The sequence below is a fragment of the Schistocerca piceifrons genome, chromosome 5, assembly GCF_021461385.2.
Source record: "Schistocerca piceifrons isolate TAMUIC-IGC-003096 chromosome 5, iqSchPice1.1, whole genome shotgun sequence".
NCBI classification, from domain to species: domain Eukaryota; kingdom Metazoa; phylum Arthropoda; class Insecta; order Orthoptera; family Acrididae; genus Schistocerca; species Schistocerca piceifrons.
In genome coordinates this window covers 494,162,172-494,186,686 of record NC_060142.1, presented here as the reverse complement: position 1 = coordinate 494,186,686, position 24,515 = coordinate 494,162,172, and the positions used below count along the sequence as shown (strand labels likewise).

Genomic DNA, 24,515 nt, shown 5'->3' with positions numbered 1-24,515 from the left:
CCATCGAGTGAAAGTTTTAATTTTTTTATTTTCAGTTTATGTGACAAACTCTTATGTTTTCATCACTTTTTTGGAAGTGATTATCACATCCACAAGAAAACCTAAATCGGGCAAGGTAGAAGAATCTTTTTACCCATTCGCCAACATATTCCAGTCATGTGACGCACATGTCGTTACCAGTGTCGTATAGAATATATCACATGTGTTTTCCTGTGGAGGAATCGGTTGACCTATGACCTTGCGATCAAATGTTCTCGGTTCCCATTGGAGAGCCACGTCCTTTCGTCTACTAATCGCACGGTTTTGCGATGCGGTCGCAAAACACAGACACTAAACTTATTACAGTGAACAGAGACGTCAATGAACGAACGGAAAGATAATAACTATGCAAAAATAAAGAAAGTAAAATTCTTACTAGAGGGAAGACTTGAACCAAGGACCTCTCGTTCTGCAGCTGCTCACGCTACCACGAGACCACGGCGCTCCTCAGCTCATGTTGTCCATGATGTTGCCTATGTGGCCCATGAACTATTCAGTTTGTATATTTTGCTTATTTTTTCACAGTTCCACACAACTTCTTCCTGTTTTCTCAATTGATCTGTGTTCAGTTTATCAAGGCCTATCCACTGTGCCAACTTATAACTGAATCTGAGGGGGGTGCGATGGGGAGGTTCCGTTGTAAGATTCATCAATAAGCACATTTCAATTTACCCGTTAAATGTATATTTGCAAGGATACAGCCTGGAAAAGGCAGACGCAGTAGCAATTGCACAACATGTTCGAACTTTTCTTTGACGCTACAGGTCGGGGGGCGCTCAGTTCCTGCCTTAACCTTTCAAGTCATCTACAGTCATGCGTACCGTTCTCTTTTCCATTTTTCTCATTTCTGAATTATGCTTAACCTTTGGACTGCAGTGTGCAATGATATGTGAAGCCCTCACTTGCCTGACGCTTGAAATTTACTCCTTAACATTAGTTAATGACTTCAAGATAGCCGAAAGTACCAAGCAGCTAAACGCGCCGCAATAATGACGACGCAACGTATTCCTATGAAGTGTGGTTCTGAATGTACGCCTAAGAAGCGTGGTATTGAATGTACAGGCTGTCGAGACATTCAAGTTCGTTTTCTAATCGCGCGTTGAAGTCTCCAGAGTTATCTTCTGCACATTGGTCAATAAATTTCACTTTCGTCTGTGGATGATGACGTCGCCCAAAAGCCTTTGAAACTTCACTCAAATATTTCTTTTTTTTTAAGAAACTATTAAATCAATTTACATGTCAAAAGCCGAAATTAGCTAACTAATTTCTAAGAGGAAAATTTTTCGGTAAATCAATCTAAATGTCCAAATTTTCCATACTCTGAAAATGGCTAACGCATTTAAATTTTTAGTAGTGGCTTATTTCTACGTTCTGTCAGTCATCTATCGAATGTTTCACACAAGTCAATGATGAAAGAATGTGTAAACAGAAGAAATAAACCCTGATTTTGAAAATTCTATGGCTCAGTGGCTGAGTGTGCAAGTTTTAAGACAATTCCAAGGGGTTGGGGTTGGAACACTGGTCGATTCCATAGCGTCTTTTAGGTATTTTAATCCTCCACGAAGATTTTATCGTGATTCGGAGTCATGTGAAACGAAGTCAGTTTATCTGTAACAGGAAGGCAAGGGTACAACATTTCCAATACGACCATCCAACTAAAGCAATGAAGGGTTCAGACCTACTTCATTGTTGATGACAACTTATGTCAATGTTATTCCAGATGATTTTCCCACTGCATTTATGAAACAAGTATCATTAAAGACGATAAATCACAGTTTACGTAGCACTGCAACGTTCATTAACACTGAAGAATGTTTATATTTACAACCGAGAGACGCGAGCAGTGCATAAAGCAGTATTCGGAGGAATGGGTTATCCACATTTAAACTTTCCAAGTTTTCTCAATATCATTTCAGGTGAATTGTCGAATTATTCTTTAAATAACGCACCGTTGACTTCTTCCTCGTCCTTATCCAATTCAGGACTATGCTCTGTATTTACTGAAATCCATGTAGAAGTAACTTATTAAGTTTCAATTAAATTTATATTCGCTACAAAAAAGTTTTTCCGTGCAAACATAAGATGGATTGCACACATTCAGCGAATATACAGTCCTAAGTGAGTGTAATATCTATCGTTTTTCTTCGATTTTTCCCTGTTTTATTTCGGTTCTGATGTATCGACGATGAGATCAGAAATGCATGTTTAACTGAAACCAGACGTGACTGTTAGATGAACCATTTGCGTTTTTGGATGAAATTATTTCAGGTAATTATCTAAAACCTACATCATGATAAAGAGAACCTGGCATAGGAATTAACTCCTTAACAGTTCATGTGTGGTGCCGGGACGACTGCACATTTGCAATGGCACTTAAAGTATCTGCATAAAATGCATTGTCGCTCACTTCCCTCTACCCTATAGCTATCAGAAATATTCCTTATAATTACATTATATAAACTGTAAAATAATCTTGACATTCTGTACGTCTAAGATATTTCTACTGTATGAGATAGTGAATCTACACATTATCAACATTTCCTCCGCGAAAATAGCTGATAGATACCGATGAGGTACGGGTATATTTGTTTAGGTACGGGTATATTTGTTTATCTGATGGAATTTCCAGCGTCTTGTAAGATAATGCAGACTGGTTACGCAACATTCAGTTTACAGAACTTAAGACTAAGACAATATACTGTGAAAAGTTGGATGTTGGTGAGGTTGGGCCAGTCAATACATCTGAAACTACTCACAGAATGCCAACAGATAGAACCAGCTGAATTACAAAAGCATGTGGAGCTATAAGAAGAACAGAGACTCGCGATGATAGTACGCGTACAGCATTACGAACATGAAATTATTACAGAGCCTATACATTCTATACAGACCCAAAAGACACAGTTACATCAGGGGGCCGACAAAAGCGATTCTGACTGCTAAGTCAATAATAGACAACGTAGAAGAACTCGTTAACTGAAGAATGGAAATCTTCCACAGCTGTAGGGGCAACAAAAGGTTTTAAATAGAAATTGATCATTGGAAAGACAAAGAAAAAAAAAAATTCGTTCGAGAATATTTTAAGAAATCAGCTTCGCTTCATAAACATTCGACGATTAGAAGAAATAGAAAAACATAGTACCGATATAGGTATGGTTTTTCCGTGAAATTCAAATAATGTTACGCTTTGACAAAGAAATCTTAATAGAATATTCTTCACGCAGGGGTGAAGGTTAACTGACACTTAGGAAATCACTGGTAGTGCTGGTGAAGCAAAAATAATCAATTTCAACGCCCGGAGACTCACTGCAGTGCGTGGAGGGGGTGCTCCTTGTATTAGGGTTTCTTTCTGTTCCATTCACGGACGGAACGTGGAAAGAGATTGATTGTACCCCTGTGCTAGATTTTTTGCCCAAATTTATCGACGCATTTTCTGTGGGGAAGATAGGTAGGGGACTTCAGATTATTCGTAATTTCTGGCCTGAATGCCAATCTTGAAGTTTTTTAAGCAGAATTTGAAATTTCTGTTACACCCTCTCGTAAATCAAGTCTGCGACCATTCCCACCGCCCTCATTAGTACATAATAGATGTCTTCTGTTAGTCTCACCCTTAGTTGGTCCTACATATTTGAGCGCTATCTCAGCTTAGGACAATTTTTTTGTATCCAGTTTCTTATAATACCAACGAGTCTTAGCCTGGCGTATGCTCTATCTACAACTGAGCCTATGAGAAAGTTTTACTTCGTATCACTCTTACATATTTGTATGCCATGACTGACAAGTTGTGACTCAATCTTTTAGTCGAAGAATAACACGCTGTTACGTTTCGTAAAGCGCATGTCTTTGCATTTCTTAATTTTAAGATCAAGTTGCAAACTTCGTACAATGCTATTATTTTGTCGAGATATAATTAGATACCACTGCAGTTTTAACTGAATATAATTTAATTATAGGTAACTGCATCGTCCGCGAAAAGCCTGAGATTTTAACGAATACCATCTACTAAGTCATTAATGTATAACATGAACAACGGTCCTATTACACTCGCCTGGGGTACACCAGATAAGTGCTATGACTTCCCATCCAAGACAGCGTGTTGCGTCCTGCCTGCCAGGAAAAATTTCGATTCATTCGTCAGACTAGTTAGACATCTCGTAGGAAAGTATTTTGTTCAGAAGGAGTCTGTACAATACCGAATGAAAAGCCTTTCTAAACTCTAGAAACACTCAATCTGATTTCCTTTGACATGCGGGAAGTGCGCGAGTTGAGTTTCGCATGATTGATATCTTCGAAAACCATGTTGATTTCCGTGGAGACGGTTATTTTGTTCCAGGTAGATTACAGTCTTTGAACTCAGAATATGTTCTAGGGGGCACATTCTGCTGCAAACGGTTGTTGAGTATTAGTGAGTTGATGATCTCCAACATTTCTGCTTTTGTTTCGCTACTTTCTGTTTCGATTTCTGCTATCTCAAGCATCGGAACATGGATTTTTATGCCACGGACACCCTTAACAAATGACCAAAGTTTTTGGGGGTTTCGGAGAGAAGTCTTGTGATAGCATTTTGTTTCGGTGGTTACTGAAAGTCTTCTTGGTAGGCGAAAGCGTTCCGAAGAACATTAGGCAATCGCTGGATTTATGTTGTATTTCGTATCTATTGTGCAGCGGGCGTTACTTCCTGATAAGGTTCTTGACACTCTGCAAAACAAGTATGATCTGTATCACTTTTATTGTACTATTAAGTACATGCTTTTCTAAAGCTTGGTCGACTATCCATTTGTACTTGATCCAAAGATTCTCTCCTCCATGTCTGAGCTGTCAAACTCTAGGAAAGAAATAAAAGTCTCTCAATGAAATCATCCTCCTACGCAAAAATACAAACTGCAGTATTACTGTAGTACTCAAATGTACTGTACACCAAGACCAAGAAGATTCCTTGTAATTCAGTACCTCAATGCTGCACGTTGCGCTTAAACAGATACTTAACATTACACCTCGAGAGCCGTACCGCTATTTAGACATGGAAAAAAATTATCTTGACAGAATACGACAATTCGTTGAGTCGAACTTACCGATAAACTGTACTTTTAAGTATAAAGACAGTCAGAACATTTCATAAGATTCTGATGGAAGATGTTTAATGACGATACGTAACGCTGAAAGATGAAGGTGCTCGCTCGCATTATTACATGTGAATAGCACGTCTCATAAGATTCGACATACAGACGCATGATCATATATAATGTAGCTTACTCCTGAAACTTTACTACTAGTAAACCCATTACGAGTTATACGAGTTGTGTGTTTTCCCCGTCAGTACGAAATACACTCTCGTGAACTTTACTAGAAAAAAAGAGTTAACTATAATACTCAAAACTATTTGCGATTTAATGCCTAAGTCAGGATCTACAGTACATAAAATAATGCAGCGAAAAGCTATGCTACACTGTCAAAGCGCGGAGAAGTCCAGCATGATACTCTACGCAGAAGAGATTGGGAGGCGTGAAATGAAATGAATACTGGGTGGGTCTGCCAAAACAGCTGTCTCAGTCGGCCGCGTAACATAACGTAGGAAGTGTTATCTCAAGGCACAAGTATATTTATCATACGATAATTGCATATATAACTACAGGATACTTACCATGAATGACGCTATCGATAGCCATACTGCTTTTGTGAGGGTTTGTGAACCAAAAATTGTCACTGAATGCAGTTACTATGCAAGAATTTGATCAGTTTATTAAAAAGAACTACTCTCTCTACAACGCATTCTGGAGGTCGTGGATTTTTTTTTTCCTCTTAGAAACAATGGTAACGGGGAAAATTGTATTAGGTTCTGCGCGGCAAATATTAAGTTCGCACTCTGTTGCAGTTTAAGATATCATCATGTTTTTAATCCTTAAAGATCACTTTTCCAACTTACCTACACTTCGTCGAACGCTTATGCTCCCCTGAACTGTCATACAGCACAATCTACAATTACTTATAACATAAAAAATATATATTTTCACGAAAACGATAAACTGCACGAAGCACTATGACAAGAGCACTTCTAACAGCCAATAAATCACTCAAACTGCGACACAACTCCACGTCCTACCGATTCTCCACGGAGTCGCACTCCGAATACGAGCGTCCTAGGTTACAGTTGGTTGTGAATGCTTGGCAATTTGTCGACAAGAGCGCAGCACTGTACTGCTGTATTTAGTGTCTTTCATATGTTTGTCGGGTTCAGAGATCACTTATAATACCATTGCAATCCTGCGGACCTATATCTTTGGAACAAGCGAAGCTACATCTCTGGAAGTGACTGATGAATTTTGTGTTGTGGTGTGTGTTTAGAAATGAAATACTGACCCCGTAAGCATTGTCACTTCAGTGTCTCTTGTTTGTGCAGCGGGGGTGTGAAAATATTCGATTATCGTAACTGCTTGCTACACTCATTTTTGTAATGCCAACTTACAAAGGTACGTATGTTTTAAAATATTCGGTTACACGTTTTAGGAACGCAAACTTCACATTGTAATTACCTCATTATTTTGCATGTGAAGTTAATATTTTTCTGTATTTCATGTGGAAGAGAGGTCAGTTTATTCATAAGAATTCGCAGAAAGGGAGCTTTAAAGACACAAAAATTCAGGTTGTTAGCGTTGTGAGCAGAAAAATGTGTACAACACAAATTCGAATTTGTGTGAAGTGGCTGGGTGTTTTACTTTAAGATACCTGAGGAAATACCGTATCTGACCCATGTATTATTTGTAGAAAAAGCGAATTCATTGTGAAACACTTTCTAAGCTACGCGCTCAGTAAATAGACGTTTTCCATGCAGGTGTGCGCAACGAATGGTCTAAATAGCTTTGTATGTTTTAAGGAGAAGAAGAGGAGCATGAGAGTTATAAGACGATGGTTGTTTTTCGAGAAATCATGTTAGTCATCGTCTACAAGTATTTTTTTAACTTTCATAAAACTAGAATTGTTTACAGTGTAGGTCATTGCAGCAGTTACATCTTTCACTTAGCTACTGAGAAAATTATGTATTGAACGTAGTAACAAAATATATGTACACTAGACATCCAGAAAAAAATTATCGTCTTTTGATTTCTCCCCCTTTTACTTTGAGCTGTGGCTTGTTGCTGGAATTGATGGCAGTTTCTAAGTTCTGACACAACTAGTGAAGAACTGGTCCATCACATAAAGCAGAATTTTGAGAAAATGCCTATGATAAAACCTTTGTTTGTTTAGATGCTTTTCGGTGTCCTAAAATGTTTGTAAATGACATGCATTAAAAAAAAATAACTTGTTCCTTTGATGTATAGTATCAATGAATGGGGATTGCTTTGTTTCCTTTCAATTAAAAAAAAATACTTGGCTGGAAGACAGTACTGAACATTTTACAATATAGGCCTACAGTGACAGAATCATTGACTATAAGTTGTGAAATTTTTGTGAGGCACTAAAACAGGAACACACAATTGACATAAGTGACAATACTCAAATGGAACAGCTTTAGGCAAATGCCAATATAAAAGAAGCAACTTATTACCTTCCCAGTCCGTGCTTCTGCTTCATCTCTAAAACAACCACCTCATTGGCAGCTAAGCAAGATATTGATGGAACATAAAATGATAGTGATAATAGTGTGAGAGAGGAAATGAAACGGGATGAATATTAGGTACACATACAGTTGTAGCAGTAATATATGTATAACTGAAGAAATTATGAATGAAATCACTCTGAGTGCATGGGAAACTGCTGTGAAACTTGGGATTGCTGAGTGCTTGGCACAGTTATTGGATCAGCCACTTAAAGTATGAAGGCAAACGCCATACTTTTGAGAATTTTGTAAATGGTTTGTTGCATGAAAAAGTGAGCTAAGTAAGTTGTAGTTTTAGACAGGAATGCAGCATTGCTAGTATGACAAAAAAGGAAACCGTCTCATTTCACTGTAACTGTCATTTTGAGCTATGTGATGGGGTTTCTGAAAGGTTGTGCCATTCCAGGGATTGTATGGACAGAAAATTTTCTATAACAACTTGAAGGGTAAAAGGCCCTCATTTCACATTAACTCACATCTCAGACCTACTAGATTCTTATCCTAAGACGCTAAGAGACATGTGTTGGACTCTTTCATCATATCTAAGGAGACAAAAGAATAAGAATGAGGAATTGCAAAGAGCATTATGTAATGCAAGTGTCACTGTAATAATTTACGTGTAACATTGCAGTTGTGGCATGGTATAACCATTCTTCATTATATCAAATCACAGTGCACAGTCTGCATACTTTTGACCAGTTTTACAGCGGTTGTTATGGGTATCAGACAGACCAAGTTTCATCTTGCACACTGTGCTGTGGTAAGAAGGGTGACGGTGATGGAATATGTTCCACTTAATGTAGGCATACTAACATGTATGTAACACTAATCATATTCCAGGTAATTTCACGTCAATTCAACACAATACTCAACCTGACCCACTCAGATTTCTTTCTAATTTAGTGCTTTCAGTAGTTCAGATAGGAGATGGGAAACTACAAATTTGCGTAGGTATATAAATGTGAATAAAATTACAGGTCTGCAAAGTTCAGAAATTGTGTGAAATTTGAAATTGCTATAAATATGATTGTAATCCAGATATACCAATGAAACTTGTATCATTGAAAAGCTGATGAATAGAGTTTTCATTGATATGCAAGCTGGTGGGTTTCTGAGAATGTTCACATTCAAGGTCAGTGACCTCAACATTTGACCTTGGATATTTCAAAACAACCCAGCTTAAATTTTTTTGGAAAACAAGTGTTGTATTCTAATAAGCTTCAATAAACATGGTAAATATCAAGTGCACACCAGAGGAATCATGCCCAAAAATTTATTGTGTCCACATAATGACATCAACAAAATGCAGTGAGCAGAATATAGTTTTTTTCCCTCCAGAACAGGATATAGTAACAGTCAATATTATTCTGAAAAATTTGTGAACATTTACTGCTGTAAAGAAACAGTCAATGAGACTTATTTCAATCAGTCATTATTATTATTATTATTATCTTGTTTCATGCCTACTGCTTGTTTATGCAGATGGCAATATACTCGTTCATTGAGGTAGTATTTAGTAGTCGTTTGTAAAAAGCAGATTTCAGGCCAAAATTGTACTGTTGCAATCAATTTTAAAAAGGAGATCATGCAAGAGTACAGAAGAATTTGAGGAAAGTTAAGAAAAAGAAATCATAGTCCAGCTGAATGGTAAAATTCACAATACGAACTGTGTGTGTGATAAAATACAAATTTTGGCAGTACTTCCAAAGAACTGGAGCATAAGAATAATCTTGAAAGGACTTTCCACTTCAAATTACATGGTACGAAGAGCAAAACAGTTAACAGAGGAACATGGTGTCCAAAGCCTGATGGTAAGATCGTGTCTAAAGAAACCGTTCAGTGTGTATGTAATTTTTACTGTTATCATAATGTAAGCCATGTGATGCTAGGAAAAAAAAGTGTGAAAGAAAATGGAATTAGACTACATAAGCAGAAACAGCTAGTGTTTGGGTTAATGGAAACGTCCGATTCCATTCATCTGCTTTGACCAGTGACATCACCAAAATGACAGAAACGACCATTCACAGCAACTCCCATATTGCGACTATGATGTCATTACGTAAACATGGCAACAAACACGAAAATAGATCGAAAACCATCAGACACATAGCCCTCCTATACTATAATAAAACTAATGGGAAAAACAGGGGAAATTGGCTTTTTTTTGGGGGGGGGGGGAGGGGGGACAAACTCACAATAAACATACGCCAGTAAACCAGACGACAAAATCGGTAAAATAAACTGACCAGAACATTCACAAAATCAACTAGAAACAATGTCCAGTGGAATCGAACACTTCTCTTGACCTATATAGGTCAACGGAAAGTATCGATACCAATTCAGAAACCCCAAAACGTACAACCGCAAGAAAACACCAAATCTGGAATCTAACACTTCCCTTAACCTCACAGGGTCAACAACAACACACAAAACCAACTCACCAATACCAGCACCTCCCCCCCCCCCCCCCCCTCGATGCATAATCCACAAATCATCTAACCAGATAAAAACATGAAGGAAAACAAACGAAAACTCACCACATGAAAGCTCTGGCGCTGCCTACTAGATCGGACACCACAATCACACACAACCAACCCCCAACACCCCCCCCCCCCCCCCACGCACACATCAACAGAATAAATGACAACAAAACAAACTCCCCCCCCCCCCCCCCCCCCCAAAAAAAAAAAAAAATCAAAACCAAGGAAACGAACATTAAGGGCATTTATACTTGTCAATTTGTATTGAAGAATCTCTCCCATTAGTCTGTTTTTAATCACAAAGAGTGATTCTTGTTCAGAGAACATTAGTTCAGTTAAACACTGATTCAGAAAGGTATGTTGAATTTTAAATGGTAAATATTTTCCTCAGCAAAATGGTCTCTCATGTCAGTCGTAACATAGTCCAGTGTTGGAATAAAAACAGTTCTTTTCCAATATGTCATAGCATCATCATTATGCTCACAGTTTTCCCTGTGTCTTTGTCTGCCTGCAAGACGAGGAACACTCATCTTCACATCTAACTCTTCGATAACTGCCTTCACCCCTTCAACAATATGAACATAGTGGCTATCAGCATTATTTTTCATGCCGTCATACACCTTGAGCGTCGAATCTAATTTTGCTTTTGTCATTGCGACGTCCAAGCTAGGGTCTTGTAAGATTTTGCTGACTGGATATGTTATGCTCATAATGTCACTCAGTGTAAACAGAGTGATGATGAACTTGCAAGTAGAGAGAGCTTGAAGGACAATATTGGCTTAGGCAGCTGTTATTCTATCCCTTCAACACTGTATTTCTTTGAGAACTTTGTAAACTGCTCCGAGATAAGGTGTGAATTGAATAACAGCATCAGCCATTCACTAGAATGGCTGCGATTTTTCTCGTAGAGATGTGTTAGCTGTCTATGTGCCAGAGAGAAACATATAAAACACAATGATGTGGATGCACATGCTACATAGGAAAGTACAACTACTCGATAACTTGATTTCTAGTTGAGTCTACTAACAAGAGAAACCAACGAATAGCATGCAGGCTGACTGGTGGGGACGGCATGTGTTGCAATGCGGGTGGCCCCATAAGGGGTGGGCATGCACCCCGCATGCCCCCCCATATGTATCCGCCACTGCCGTAATCCAGTCATCCTAAAATATTTTTTACACATTAACTATATTATTCAATTGCTTTTCAGTTTTGCGCTAAATGCAGGCGTAGTGATCTACATATTTCCATAGAGATTTCAGCAAAACGGTCTCTCATGTCAGTTGTAACATAGTCCAGTGTTGGAATAAAAACAGTTCTTTTCCAATATGTCATAGCATCATCATTATTCACACCCATGTTTGGGGTTTGAATTCTTAACTAACGCAGCAGGATGCAGATTCCCATATGCATGAATTATTGTTTTCTGAGTATGTTGTTTAACATTTTGTGCAGGCTAGAGGATTTAGTTGTAACATCAGAGAAGGTTTGGTGTGTGAAAAGAAATAGTTCAGGTTGCCAAAAGTAAATGGGATGAATCAAATTTTGGATAAAGAGAAGAAGAATACCAATGTGATTAATAACTAGAGGTGGATGTCATATTTAAAAAGAAGAAAACACATAACTATGGTAAAGAACATTGTAATACATGACTGCTAAATGGAATGCAGAAAATATATATTTAAGGAAGTAGCTGAACATATTGGGAATAGTAGTCCAAGAAAAGTTAGGAAGAGGTACTGTTCACATCAAAAGAAAGACATATATGGGAATCAAGACACTGCAAACTGTTTATCATAAAGATAACACAAGCAGAATGATAGTAAGAGTTGTGCAATAATTGAAACTGTGTGGTGTCACATTTGGTCAATGTTATCACAGTGTAGCAGGATATTGTAAGAACTAATAGATCTGTGATCTTTGCAGTTGGCATATTCTATGAGGTTTTGTACATTAGTAATGCTTCAATGAATGAGAGAGCAGTAAATAGTATGCTTAGTTTATTAATGCTTGGTGAAATAAATGCCGTCTTGGGTATGTTCATTTGCTTACTTTGATTGTGCAAAACAAATTTTGGCTAAGATAAGTATTGTGTACACCACCCAATTAAGCAAGAATCTGGTGTCACAAGTTACGCATTACGTTGAAAATTGTAATAGGTACAAACTCACTTGGGGTGTTGTGATAAGTGCAATTTTTTGTGAAGTATTTGTGGATTATGGTAAATTTGTCTTATCTTAAGTGTTCATTCAAATCCGTTGGCCGTCAAACACTTCTGTACTAATATCTCTGATTTACAGTGAAAGTGAAGTGGGGTAAGGAGACATACACTGATGTTGAAGTCAACACAGATGAAGATCCTCTGGTGTTCAAAGCACAGATATTTGCCTTAACAGGCGTTCAGCCTGAGCGACAAAAGGTAATGGTGAAAGGCACAACATTAAAAGATGGTGATTGGGGAAATACAAAATTAAGAGATGTAAGTATTTGTTTTACATGATAGTAATTGCGGGGAGGGGACTGTGTGTGTGTGTGTGTGTGTGTGTGTGTGTGTGTGTGTGTGTGTGTGTGTGTGTGTGTGTGTGTGTTTGCATATTACATGCCATACAAATCTGTATTTTATGAATTTAACAGATATTCCTATTGTAATTGTAATTCATATATTTCAGGGTGCAACTATATTGTTGATGGGCAGCAAAGAAGAGGATGTTCCAGTAGAGCCTACAGAAAAGCCATTGTTTGTAGAGGATATGAATGAAAGTGAACTAGCATCTGCAGTAAGTGTGTCAAGTGTTGTAATCTATATGGATACTCTTTACAGATTGATAGAAGCCTTGATTTCACAGCATTATTTGTGACTAAAATATTTGTTTTGAAAATAACTAATACTGATTTCAAACAGTGAAAATTGCAGGTTGGCCTATCAGCAACATAAGAAAAAGATTGATTCTGCTTACTGTAAAGATGACACCTTAAGTTGGAGACAGGCACAATGAAAAGACACCTACACATTAACTTTCAAAAAAGACTTCAATAGAAAAGGCCTGTGTGCAACTTAACATGTCATCTTTACGATAAGACGCAATCTGATAGTGATACAGTGTGGCAGGAGTTTTATGTGAAGTATATAGATGTCAAGGGCCATTGCTGAATGAATGGGATTGTATGTGGGAGTTAACTGTTGCATTTGTGTTCAAAATGTTTCCTAGTGTCAGGATTGTGAGGGGAATATTATACAAAAAAATTGTTTTTTAGTACAGGATATTAGAATGTAGCAGACCGAAAATTATGCGTTAAGAACTGCCTGTGAAAAATAATTTAAATGAATTGAGACACATGAAATTTAGATACTATACAACGTGAAAAGAGAAAGATGTGCACTTAAAAATTCAAAGCATTCCATTGCGGCACTGAAAGATAGTGAAAAATTTATTGAGGAAACAATATTATGAAAAGGAAAGTTTTCACTCACCATATAGCGGAGATACCGAGTTGCAGATCGGCACAACAAAAAGACTTTAGCAAATAAATTTTTCGGCCATTAATGTCTCACACACACACACACACACACACACACACACACACACACACACACACTGCAGTCTCAGGCAACTGAAACCACACTGCAAGCAGCAGCACCGGGGCATGATGGGAGTGGCGACTGGGTGGGGGTAGGGTGGGGCACAGAGGGGGAGGGGTAGTATGGTGGGGATGGTGGACTGTGAAGTGCTGCAGGTTAGATGGAGGGCAGTTGAGGGGTGGGAATGGGGGAGGGACTAGTGGAAAAGGAGAGAAGGAGGTGTGGTGGTGGAATGACGGCTGTCTAGTGCTGGAATGGGAACATGGAAGGGGTTGGATGGGTGAGGACAGTTACTAACAAAGGTTGGGGCCAGGAGGGTTACAGGAATGTAGGATGTATTGCAGGGAAAGTTCCCACCTGCGTAATTCAGAAAATCTGGCGTTGGTAGGAATGATCCATAAGGCACAGGCTGTGAAACACTCGTCCACATGTCAGTTGTATAAACCATATCCAGACAAGTGGGACACTGCCTGAGTGGATTGTATAGATCTCCAGCCATTCTTGAGAATGATCATCACTATTCAAAGTTAAATCTAACTTTGGCTCAGAAGGGGGTAAATTATGCTGCCACAAAAGTCTTTGGTCACTCACCTAATAGCATCAAAAGTTTGACAGATAGCCATATAGCATTTAAAAGGAAATTAAAAGAATTTCTTAATGGCGACTCCTACTCATTAGAGGAATTTTTGTATATAGTAAGTGGGTAATTTCCAAAAAATAAATAAATAAATATTTGAGTGTCATGTAATATTTTGTCTAATGTAATATCTTGTATAGACACCTTTTATTAACCTGACACGTTCCACATCAGTACGAAGTGTCGTATTCATGATCTATGGAACAAGTACTAATCTAGTCTAATCCTTGCAAATGAAACTTCAAATGTCCCAGTGGTAGTCATGAGCCTTCAAAGATCACCAGCAACCACACCACACCACACAACTAAGAAGACATGATGGAGTAATCTCCCTGGAATTGCATTAGCAAAATCAAACAAGTCGCAGTGTTGTCAGAATGCCTTTGCCATGATAGTGTGAAGAGGGGTCTTTCTTAGATGAGGCTGCTAGGCTTTGCCAAGAAAACTACACATCTGCACGCTAAGAAGTTAGAATGTGGCAGAAGTAGAGGGGAAACCAATACAGTCAACTATAAAAAGACCGTAATTAGCTGTAGAGACATCATGGAGTTGGACACTCCTGAACAGCAAAAAGAATGGGAAATGGAAGAGAGAACGGAATTTGGAAATATGGTGAGAAGATTGAATGGTATGCTGCAGGAGACTACCACTGTCATCCTAACAATCAGTTCACCTATCATTCCAAAGCTGGAGTGGGTAAATTAGGTAACATAGGTGCAGACACTGATACTGCTTGCCCACAGGCACTGTCAAGCAGCATTTCCCTCTGCACCTCTCTTCTAACATTGCTCATTTGTTGCCGATGCACATACCAAGCTGGGCATGTGGTCATCGTGTTGTTAGTGTCGGAGTCTCTTTGGCATTGTGGCAGGCCAAAATTAGTGGGAGCAAAATGGTTGTGGAGGAGTTAAGATCCTCAAAACAAAAATTGGCCCCATCCCTATGCTTCAACCCATAGTGAAAAAAAATTACTTTTTTATTGAAACACAAACTGCCTCAGTGTCTGTTTTATAACTTGCTTTGATAAAAAAAAAAAGTGACAGAAGTTGATAAGCAGCAGGAAACACGAGTGATAAATTGCATCATACACAGCACTAATCTGCTGGCAGAATGTGCCAAAATAAGTGGCATTATGGATGTTGTAAAAACATTTAATGAATGAGATCTCACAGTTTGGGACATTTTTTATACTGTTTCTGGTTTTAAAAGAAAATTGCTACTGTGAATAAAACACGTTTCAGAAAGGTCACTTGCACATTCTTTCAACATGAAATAATCTTGAAAAGGGAACATTGAGTTAACCTTTTGTGGAACCTTTTGTCTCCCTATCAGTTGGTTTCCAGGAGGTACAATCCTCAACAGATATTCTGGTTCTTGGTTGAAACCAGCAATCTGGCAGATCCAGCCCCCACCCCCAAATGTCAACATTTCATTGCAGTCTTTTCGATTCACATAAGGCATATATTACAACTTGGTGCCCTCACATTTTAGTTACCCTCCATGACTGGGGCTTCTGAGCCTCCCTGGTGATTTCTACTTGTCAGTTTTTATTCCTTCAATCATTGTGGGCTGCAGTTGGAAAGTTACTCGGTTTCCCAAGTGTCCAAGTAAATAGAGTCCCTCAGGGCTCTGTGCTGAGGTTACACTCTTCCTTATCTCATAGTTGATGATGATGATGATGATGATGATGATGATGATATCCCAGTCGCTGGGAACTCATAAACGGGCTGGTGACCTATGTCAAACTAAAAGTTACCCCTTCGTTGCATGTTGACAGTTTTTGCATTTAGTGTATATCCTAACATGTGGCTGTGGTTGAACACCAGTTCCAAGGGGTGAATTTATTTTTCATGCTGGGGGCGCCTATCCCCTTACTCTCACCCTCGGGTTTCTCATTTAGAATGGGCGTTGAGACTATGCCAGGACCTCCACCTAACACCCCCCACACCCACACATACCTCCCCTAGAATCTGCTTGCATGTACCCTGACCTTTCAGGGACCTAAAATATCAGTCATCCCCAAGAGCTTTTGGTGGCTGTTCTTCTCAGTTCTCCAGAACTGTCATGGTGCTATCATCACTTACACTGGCTACTTTAAAACTACACTGTGTTTTAAGGTGAAGCTGGTAGGCATTGACAGAACCATATGTTTTATTAAACAGACCTTCCTTAATTTGTAGTGACTCAGTGGACCGCGACCAGGTTAGTGATCAATGTTATTCATGGTACTCTGTGATATCTACTGTTTACAATCTTCTCTCTGACTTTAGTCATACTACCTGCTCTCATGTCTTTGTCTTGGACCCAAGCCATGTGGGTATCCTGGAGAATGAAATGGCAGACTGTTCGACCAGAGAAACGATTACCCATGCAACATTTGCTTTCCCAATGGTGGGTTCAGGTCTGCGGATGCAGATAAGACCTCCACTTACTCGGAGATGGAACAATATCTTGTGGGCTACTGCCCCCTCTAATAAAGTTCTTGTTATTAAGGAGATAACAGCTGCATGGTGTTCTTGCTTTGATTCCTCACTGAAGGAATTCACCATCCTATATGGACAGCTTCCTTTCTTCAGAAAATAATTTCTATTCTCATATCTAACAGTTTAAACAGCTTTCATTGCAGGGGCGATGTGGTTGGGGGTCTGTCGCCACACACTGGGCCCAGGGAGGGGGCAGTGGGCCCTCGCCCATACCTCCTCTGCTGGCTGCCTTAGTTGTACAGGGTGTCTACGACCTGGGACAACCGGGAGAAAACCGGGAAAAACCTGGGAATCTTTCTGAGTTCTGGGAATTTTTCATTGTTTTAGTTTTCAGTTAAATTTTTGTGATTTTCACGTGTCAAATGCTGTCATCAGCTGGCGAGATCAGGTGACATGAGCTGTGACTGGCTTACAAAAGCGCGTCGCAATCTCGATTTTAATGCTTCGGAAAGTAACATGCGGTGTTTGGTGCAATTCGAATTTATACCTTCGTAACAGGGAAATATGCAGTGTATATGTTGCTGCACGTCAAAGATCTTTCCAAAACATGTTTTTTTTCCCTGAGTTTCATTTTCTAAAGTGCCGGGAAATTCTATGCCAATGTATAAAACCATAAAAGGATTGATAAGTGCCGAGAAAAAGTATACTGTCACTTAACACGGAAAAAGTGTATTTTCACCTGGGAGAAAGTGTATTTTCAATCGGGAAATCTGGGAAAAATCCGGGAATTATTTTTCCTTGCCCATGTAGACACCCTGTTGTACTTCTTTTATTCTGTTTTTAATTGTTTATGTGGAGTTTACCATTTAATTTCTTAGGATTGCCTGTTCATACAATACTCTGAAGGTGAGATCTTTAGTGTTTCCTTATCTGGATACTAAGTGATAAAGAACAGTTGAACAGGTTTCTTTGCTTCCTCTGAGTGAGCAGTTCTATTCCCGTCTTCAGCATATTGATTATAACAGATGGAGGGTGCGATTGTTATCAGGGACACCCCTTGCTCCATTTTGAACCACCCAGTTACTGACCTGACTATTTCTCTCACCTTATTTTACTATTGTTGGTCATATTGATGTTCATTACATTTCTCAGCCTTTCCACTCTTAGGGTTTTAGATCTCCTCTCTGCCCAGCTATAAGGAATTATTTATCCTGCTACTGTCTTACAATTGCATTGGGTCAGTTAGGTCAGATATGAGAGACGATGGAATGAAGAGCCTGCTGTTTATTTCTTTAACTCCCGCTACCCACCCACCGACCATCCAGTTAACCACCTGCCAACCATCCAGTTAACCAACATTGTGCCTTACTGGCGGGGTGTGTCCTCTCTGTTGTTTACAGAGCCTTTGTTCTCTCACAGCTTGACTATGACTGTAATGTATAAGGTTCTCCACAACTCTCCTATCAAAAGAGCTCACACTATGCTCGCCATGAGGGTACTAGATCGGTGTCAGGATGAGTGCGATATCTACATATACGTGTTTATTCTGCAATTCAAGGGTAAGAGTCTTGGCAGAGAGGGTTCATCGAACCATCTTAAAACTGTTTCTCTACCTTCACTATCCAAAAGGGTGCAGCAAAAATGAACACTAAAATCTTTGTGTGCGAGTTCTGATTACTTTTATTTTATTATGATGATAATTTGTCCCTGTGTAGGTGAATGCCAATAAAATATTTTGATACTCTTGAGGAAAAAATTGGTGATTGAAATTTCATGAGATCTTTCCACACCGAAAAGGCCTTTGTTTTTATGATTGCCACCCCAATTCACATAACATATCCGTAGCCCGCTCTCTCCCCTAATTCATGATAATAAAAAAAAACTGCTCTTATTCAAACTTTTTTGGATGTTGTCCATCAATCCTATCTGATGTGGATCCCACACCACATAGCAATACTCCAGAAGAGGGTTGACAAGCGTAGTGTAGACAGTTTCTTCAGTAGACCTGTTGCATTTTCTGAGTGTTCTGCCAATAAATCAGTTCTTGATTTTCTTCCTCCGTAACATTATCTATGTGAGTGTTCAAATTTAAGTTTCTGGTAATTGTATTCCCTAAGCATCAATTTAATTTACAGCCTTTAAATTTGTGTGATTTATTGTGTAACAAAAATTTTGCAGATTCATTTTGTTATTCATGAAGATTACTTCAGGCTGTTTACTATTTAGTCAGTTGCTTCTCTTTGCGCCATACAGATATTTTCTCAAAATCATTTCGCAATTGGTTTTGATCACCTGATGACCTTACAAGGCAGTAAATGATAGCATCATCTGCAAACAATCTGAGGTGTGCTCAGATTGTCTCCTGAATTGTTCATGTGGAGTGGGAATGGCAGAATGCATATAACAGTTCCTTGGGGTATGCCAGATATTACTTCTGTTTTACTCTATGGCTTTCCATCGGTTACTACGAAGTTTGACCTTTGTGACAGGAGGTCACGAATCCTGTTGCACAACTGAGATGATACTCCATAGGCACACAGTTCGATTAGAAGTTGCTTGCGAGGGACGTTGTCAAAAGCCTTCTGGAAATCAAAAAAATATGTAATCAGTTTGACACCTGCTATTGATATCACTCATTACTTTGTGACAATAAAGATGTAATTGTATTTCTCAAGAACGATATTTCCTGAATGCTTCTTAGTGGTTCATAAATAAATTGGTTTCTTGAGAGATAATTCAGAATGTTCATATACTATACGTGTTCCAAAATCCTATTGCAAATTAGTGTTAGTGATATAGGTCTGTAATTCAGCAGATAACTCTTATTTCTTTTCTTGAGTATTGGTGTGACCTGTGCAACTATCCAGTCTGTTAGTACAGAACTTTCGATGAGTGAGTCGTTATATTATTGCTGAGTATGAAACTATACTCTGAAACGAGCATGACTGGTATACAATTTTTACCAGAGGTCTTGCCTTTATTAAGTGATTTAAGCTGCTTCACTACACTGAGGATAGCTACTTCTTCTAAGTTACTCATGTTGTCTATTGTTTTTAGTTCAAATTCTAGAATATTAATGTTGTCGTCTTTGATGAAAGATTTTCAGAAAACAATGTTTAGTAGGTCTTCTTTAGTGGCTTTGTCATCAGTAACATTACCATTGTTATTGAGCAGTGAAGGTATTGATTGAGTGCCGTTGCTGGTGCACTTCACATATGACAAGAATCTCTTTGGTTTTAATTTTTTTTTTTGGTCATGTTTCAAGAAAGTTTCCTTGTGGAAACTATTAAAAGCACCTCACATTGAAGTTAATGCTAAATTTCGAGCTTCTATAAAACTTCACCAATGTTGGGGGTTTTGTGTTCTTTTCAATTTGGCGTGCTTTTTTTGTTGCTTCTGCATTAGTGTTCTGACCTGTTTCTTGTACCATGGGGGTCAATACCATTTCTTATTAATTAATGTAGTATATCTCTGTTGTTGTGGATACTATTTCTTTGAATTTAAACTATATCTGGTTTACACTTAATTAGGCAAATTGGAAGGAGTGGAGACTCTTTCTTAGGAAGGTGTCAAGTTAATTTTTGTTAACTTTTTAGAGTCTGCTTTTATTTTTGGTGATTTTGGATTTTATGGTATTCAGTCTTGTACAACCACCTTGTGGTCACTAATCCCTGTTTCTTTTGAGATGCTCACTATTTGCTCAGGATTATGTTTTGCTAATCGGTCAACTGTGTTTTCCGACTAGTTTACACTTGAGTGGGCTCCTTAACTAATTTCTGGAAATAATTTGGGGCATTTAGTGCAATTTCTGACGGTGTTTTATACGTACCACTGGCTTTGAATACATATAATTACCAACAAATTGAGGGTAGATTGAAGTTGCAACGAACTGTAATTGCATGAGTGGGGTACCTATTTGAAATGGTACTCCAGTTTTCTCTTAATTATTCAGCAACTGTACCATATGAATCTGGGGTTTGACAAAAGGAACTAATTATTAATTTATTCCACTTGTGAAATATAACCTTACCTATACTGGCTCACAGGAACTATCTACTTAAACTTCATTGTGAGGTAAACTGTTTCTGACAGCAGTAAACACTCGCATTACCAATTCTTTCTGGATACAGTTAGCTCCCTCGTAAAAATTTCGGCTTAACTTATTTCCAGCATTAGCCAGCTTTCCATGACTATAATGATTTTGAGCTTCAGTACTTTCTATTAGAACTTGGAATTCAGGTTCTTTCCAATACAGCTGTGACAATTTACAACTAAACTGATTGTTGCTAGGTCTATCTTCCTGTGTCTGCCTCGCACCTTTTTACACTGATGCCCTTCCTGTAGTTTTCTGAGATACTCTAACCTAAAATAACTTCTCAAACCCCTCGACACAGTCCCCCTCCCCCCCCCCCCCCCCCCCCCCCCAAGCCCTAGAAGTGTAGCCATTTCATGTGTGTAGTGAATCCCTAAACTATTCAGCGGAACCTGGAAACCCCCTCCCTACGATCCAAGTCGAGGAGCCAGCAGCCTATATGGTCGCAGAACTGCCTGAGCCTCTGACTCAGATCCTACACTGGGCCCTGTACCGACGGACTATAGTCAGTTCAGTCAACAATATTACAGATGGTCAACATCAGTGTGTGCAGTACTTGGAGCACCCACGGTAGTGAACCAATCAGGGAACACATGGCACATGCTGTATGTCCTTCAGATTCCCATGTCTGTCCCCCCCCTTCCAAGCCGTGCATAACCCCCCCTCCCCCCAATTGCATGCGTCCGCTCCCCCCCCCCCCCCCCCCCCCCCCCCCACACACACACACACACACAACTTGCATCTGAACACAGCAGTCACAGTTTCTGTGATACTAAAGAGAGCAGAAATATTATGTAGAGCATAGACAGTAACCGCACAGATAATTGCAAATAAAAACAGCTTCTGTGCAGAGGTTGGGAAACCACTTTTAACCATCTGACAACAGTTATTCATGGTGCAGGATGCATATAAACTCTACTCTCTCTCATAATCTGCAGCCTTAAATCTTCTTGTTCTATTTCCAGCTGGACATCTCTATGTAAATCACAAAAAAAATTTCAGATTAGAGTGAAGGAGCAACTTGCAGAGCTCAGTGTGGTGAACATGGCTGTCGGGACTAGGGTTGCCAACTTTTTACAGAGATAATAAGAGGTTGAGTAGGAACGCCACAAAATAAACAATTCAAATAGTGTTTTCTACAAAGAAATATATTTAAAATGTGCATACATGTTTTATTTTACATTATTGCTTGTATTTATTTACAGACTTTGCTTATTTTTGCAAAGATTCATTAGATTTTACATAGGTAAATAATCCTTTACACTTAAAATTAAAATTCACAGCTACTTGCAGTTCTGCTTTTATAAGCTCGGTGGTACATTTGTTGCGCACCTCTGTCCATTTATGGTTCATTAGGGAAAAAATTCTTTCTGCCTCAGCATTTGAACCAAAAATGCTTAATACGAACCCAACTACTTTCAGCAAGTTGGAAACCTGAACATTTTTGGCTCTCAAGATACAGCAAACATTAAACAACATTCTGTTTGCATTGCCTTCCATAGATATGCTTTGTTTCAAAACATTCTTTACATTACAAAATTCCTCATACAAACAGTTAGACTATCAGCGAGGACGCACCGCTAGTTCCTGCTACTAAAAAGGCGAGTACATCATTCGCTTGTTACATATTTTTACGAGCTTCAAACAGGAGCGACTGCAGTAATGGATAGGAACTGTGATTGTTGTGTACAGATGCGAGCTGAGCTGGCGACCCTTCGCTCATAGCTTCAGGCTGCATTGGCTTGCGTCGCACAGCTTGAGGCTGCTGCCCAGGGGCGTCACTGTGTGGAATCGGACGTGGGGATACGAGGGACTTTGAGCACATCCCACGTGTCCTCTGATCGGTCCACTGCTGCGACCTCCCCGGGTACTACCTGCACTGAGGTTGACCCCCTCACCCATGGCTGAGTGGGAGATCATTCCACGGTCTGGCAGGCAGCGAAAAACTTTCCGAGGGGCCGATCATAGAGCCTTCCAGGTTCGTTTGACGAACAGGTTTCGGGCGTTATCTGTGGCTGACTGTCTCTGAGCCGGATGCAGTCGTCCACCCTGTTCCAGAGGAAGCTTCTCGGCCCGCAAGGTCTGGGCATTCACAGAGGGTGGGTTTGCTGGTCGTTGGGAGCTCCAACGTTAGGCGCGTAATGGGCTCCCTTAGGAACATGGCTGCCAAGGAGGGGAAGGAAGCCAGTGTGCATTCCAGGGGGAGCCATTCTGGATGTGGAAAGGGTGCTTCTGGATGCTATGAAGAGTATAGGGTGCAGCCAACTGCAGGTGGTGGCTCATGTCAGTACCAATGGCGAGTCACACTTTGGATTGGAGCAGATTCTGTCTGGTTTCAGGTGGATAGCGGAAATGGGAAATACTGCCAGTCGTGCTTCCGAGATTAAGGCAGAGCTCACCATCTGCAGCATCGTCGATAGAACCGACTGTGGTCCTTTGGTGCAGAGCTGAATGGAGGGTCTGAATCAGAGGCTCAGGCAGTTCTGTGACCGTGTAGGCTGCAGATCCCTTGACTTCCACCATCGGGTGGTGGGTTTCCGGGTTCCGCTTAATAGGTCAGGAGTCCACTACACACAGGAGGCAGCTACACAGATAGTGGGGGTGTGTGGATGGGAATGAGCAGTTTTTTAGGTTAGAAGGTCTCGGGGAACCACAGAAGGGGTGTCCGTCTGAAAGTGGGCAGGTAAAACACAGTAAAGTAGTTGTAGAAATGATTGGTATTGTAGTTGTAAATTGTCGTAGCTGTGTTGGGAAAGAACCAGAGCTCCAAGCCCTAATAGAAAGCACTGAAGCTCAAGTAGTTGTAAGCACAGAGAGCTGGCTAAAGCCGGAAATAAGTTCAGCCGAAATTTTTTCAAATGATCTAACTGTGTTCAGAAAGAATAGATTGAATACAGTTGGTGGTGGAGTATTTATTGCTGTCAGAGGTAGTTTGCCTTGTAGCGAAATTGAAGTAGATAGTTCATGTGAAATAGTATCGGTAGAGGTTGTACCTGACAATCAGACTAAACTATTAATTGGATCGTTTTACCGATCCCCGACTCAGAAGACATAGTTGCTGAACAGTTCAAAGAAAACTTGAGTCTCATTTCAAATAAGTACCCCGCTCATACAATTATAGTCGGTGGTGACTTCAATCTACCCTCAATATCCTGGAAAAATTATAAATTTAAAGCCGGTGGCAGGCATAAAACATCATCCGAAATTGTACTGAATGCTTTCTCAGAAAATTATTTTGAGCAATTAGTTCATGAGCCCACTCAAAGCGTAAATGGTTGCAAAAGCATACTTGACCTATTAGCAACAAATAATCCTGGACAAAAAGTGAGTGTTGTGATCAATACAGGGATTAGCGACCACAAAGCAGTTGCTGCTAGGCTGAATACCGTAACACCTGCAAACATAAAAAAAAAACGCAAAGTATATCTACTTAAAAAAGCTGATAAAAATGCTCTTAACGCCTTTTTAAGAGGCAGTCTTCACTCCTTCTGATCTGATCATGTAAGTGTAGAAAATTTGTGGAATGTTTTCAAAAAGATAGTACCAACAGCAATTGAGAGATATATACCACATAAATTAATAAGTGATGATACAGATAACCTGTGGTACACAAAATGGATCAGATCGTTGTTGCAGAAGCAATGAAAAAAGCATGCCAAATTTAAAAGA

The 24,515-nt window shown here is 39.5% G+C and overlaps 2 protein-coding genes across 2 annotated transcripts in view; one reads left to right on the top strand and one right to left on the bottom strand.

The window, feature by feature from the left end:
• The window catches only part of LOC124798244 (ras-related protein Rab-23), a 454,150-nt gene extending 447,951 nt beyond the window's left edge, over positions 1-6,199 (bottom strand). Inside the window, exon 1 of the mRNA XM_047261561.1 lies at positions 5,963-6,199. The gene's annotated coding sequence lies outside the window, so the exon portion shown is untranslated. The remainder of the gene's footprint in view (positions 1-5,962) is intronic.
• Positions 6,200-6,317: 118 nt separating this feature from the next.
• The window catches only part of LOC124798066 (ubiquitin carboxyl-terminal hydrolase 14), a gene marked incomplete in the record, with an annotated part of 103,839 nt that continues 85,641 nt past the window's right edge, over positions 6,318-24,515 (top strand). Inside the window, 3 exon segments of the mRNA XM_047261295.1 lie at positions 6,318-6,506; positions 12,414-12,592; positions 12,783-12,890. Of these exon segments, the coding sequence (XP_047117251.1) occupies positions 6,491-6,506; positions 12,414-12,592; positions 12,783-12,890 (303 nt within the window).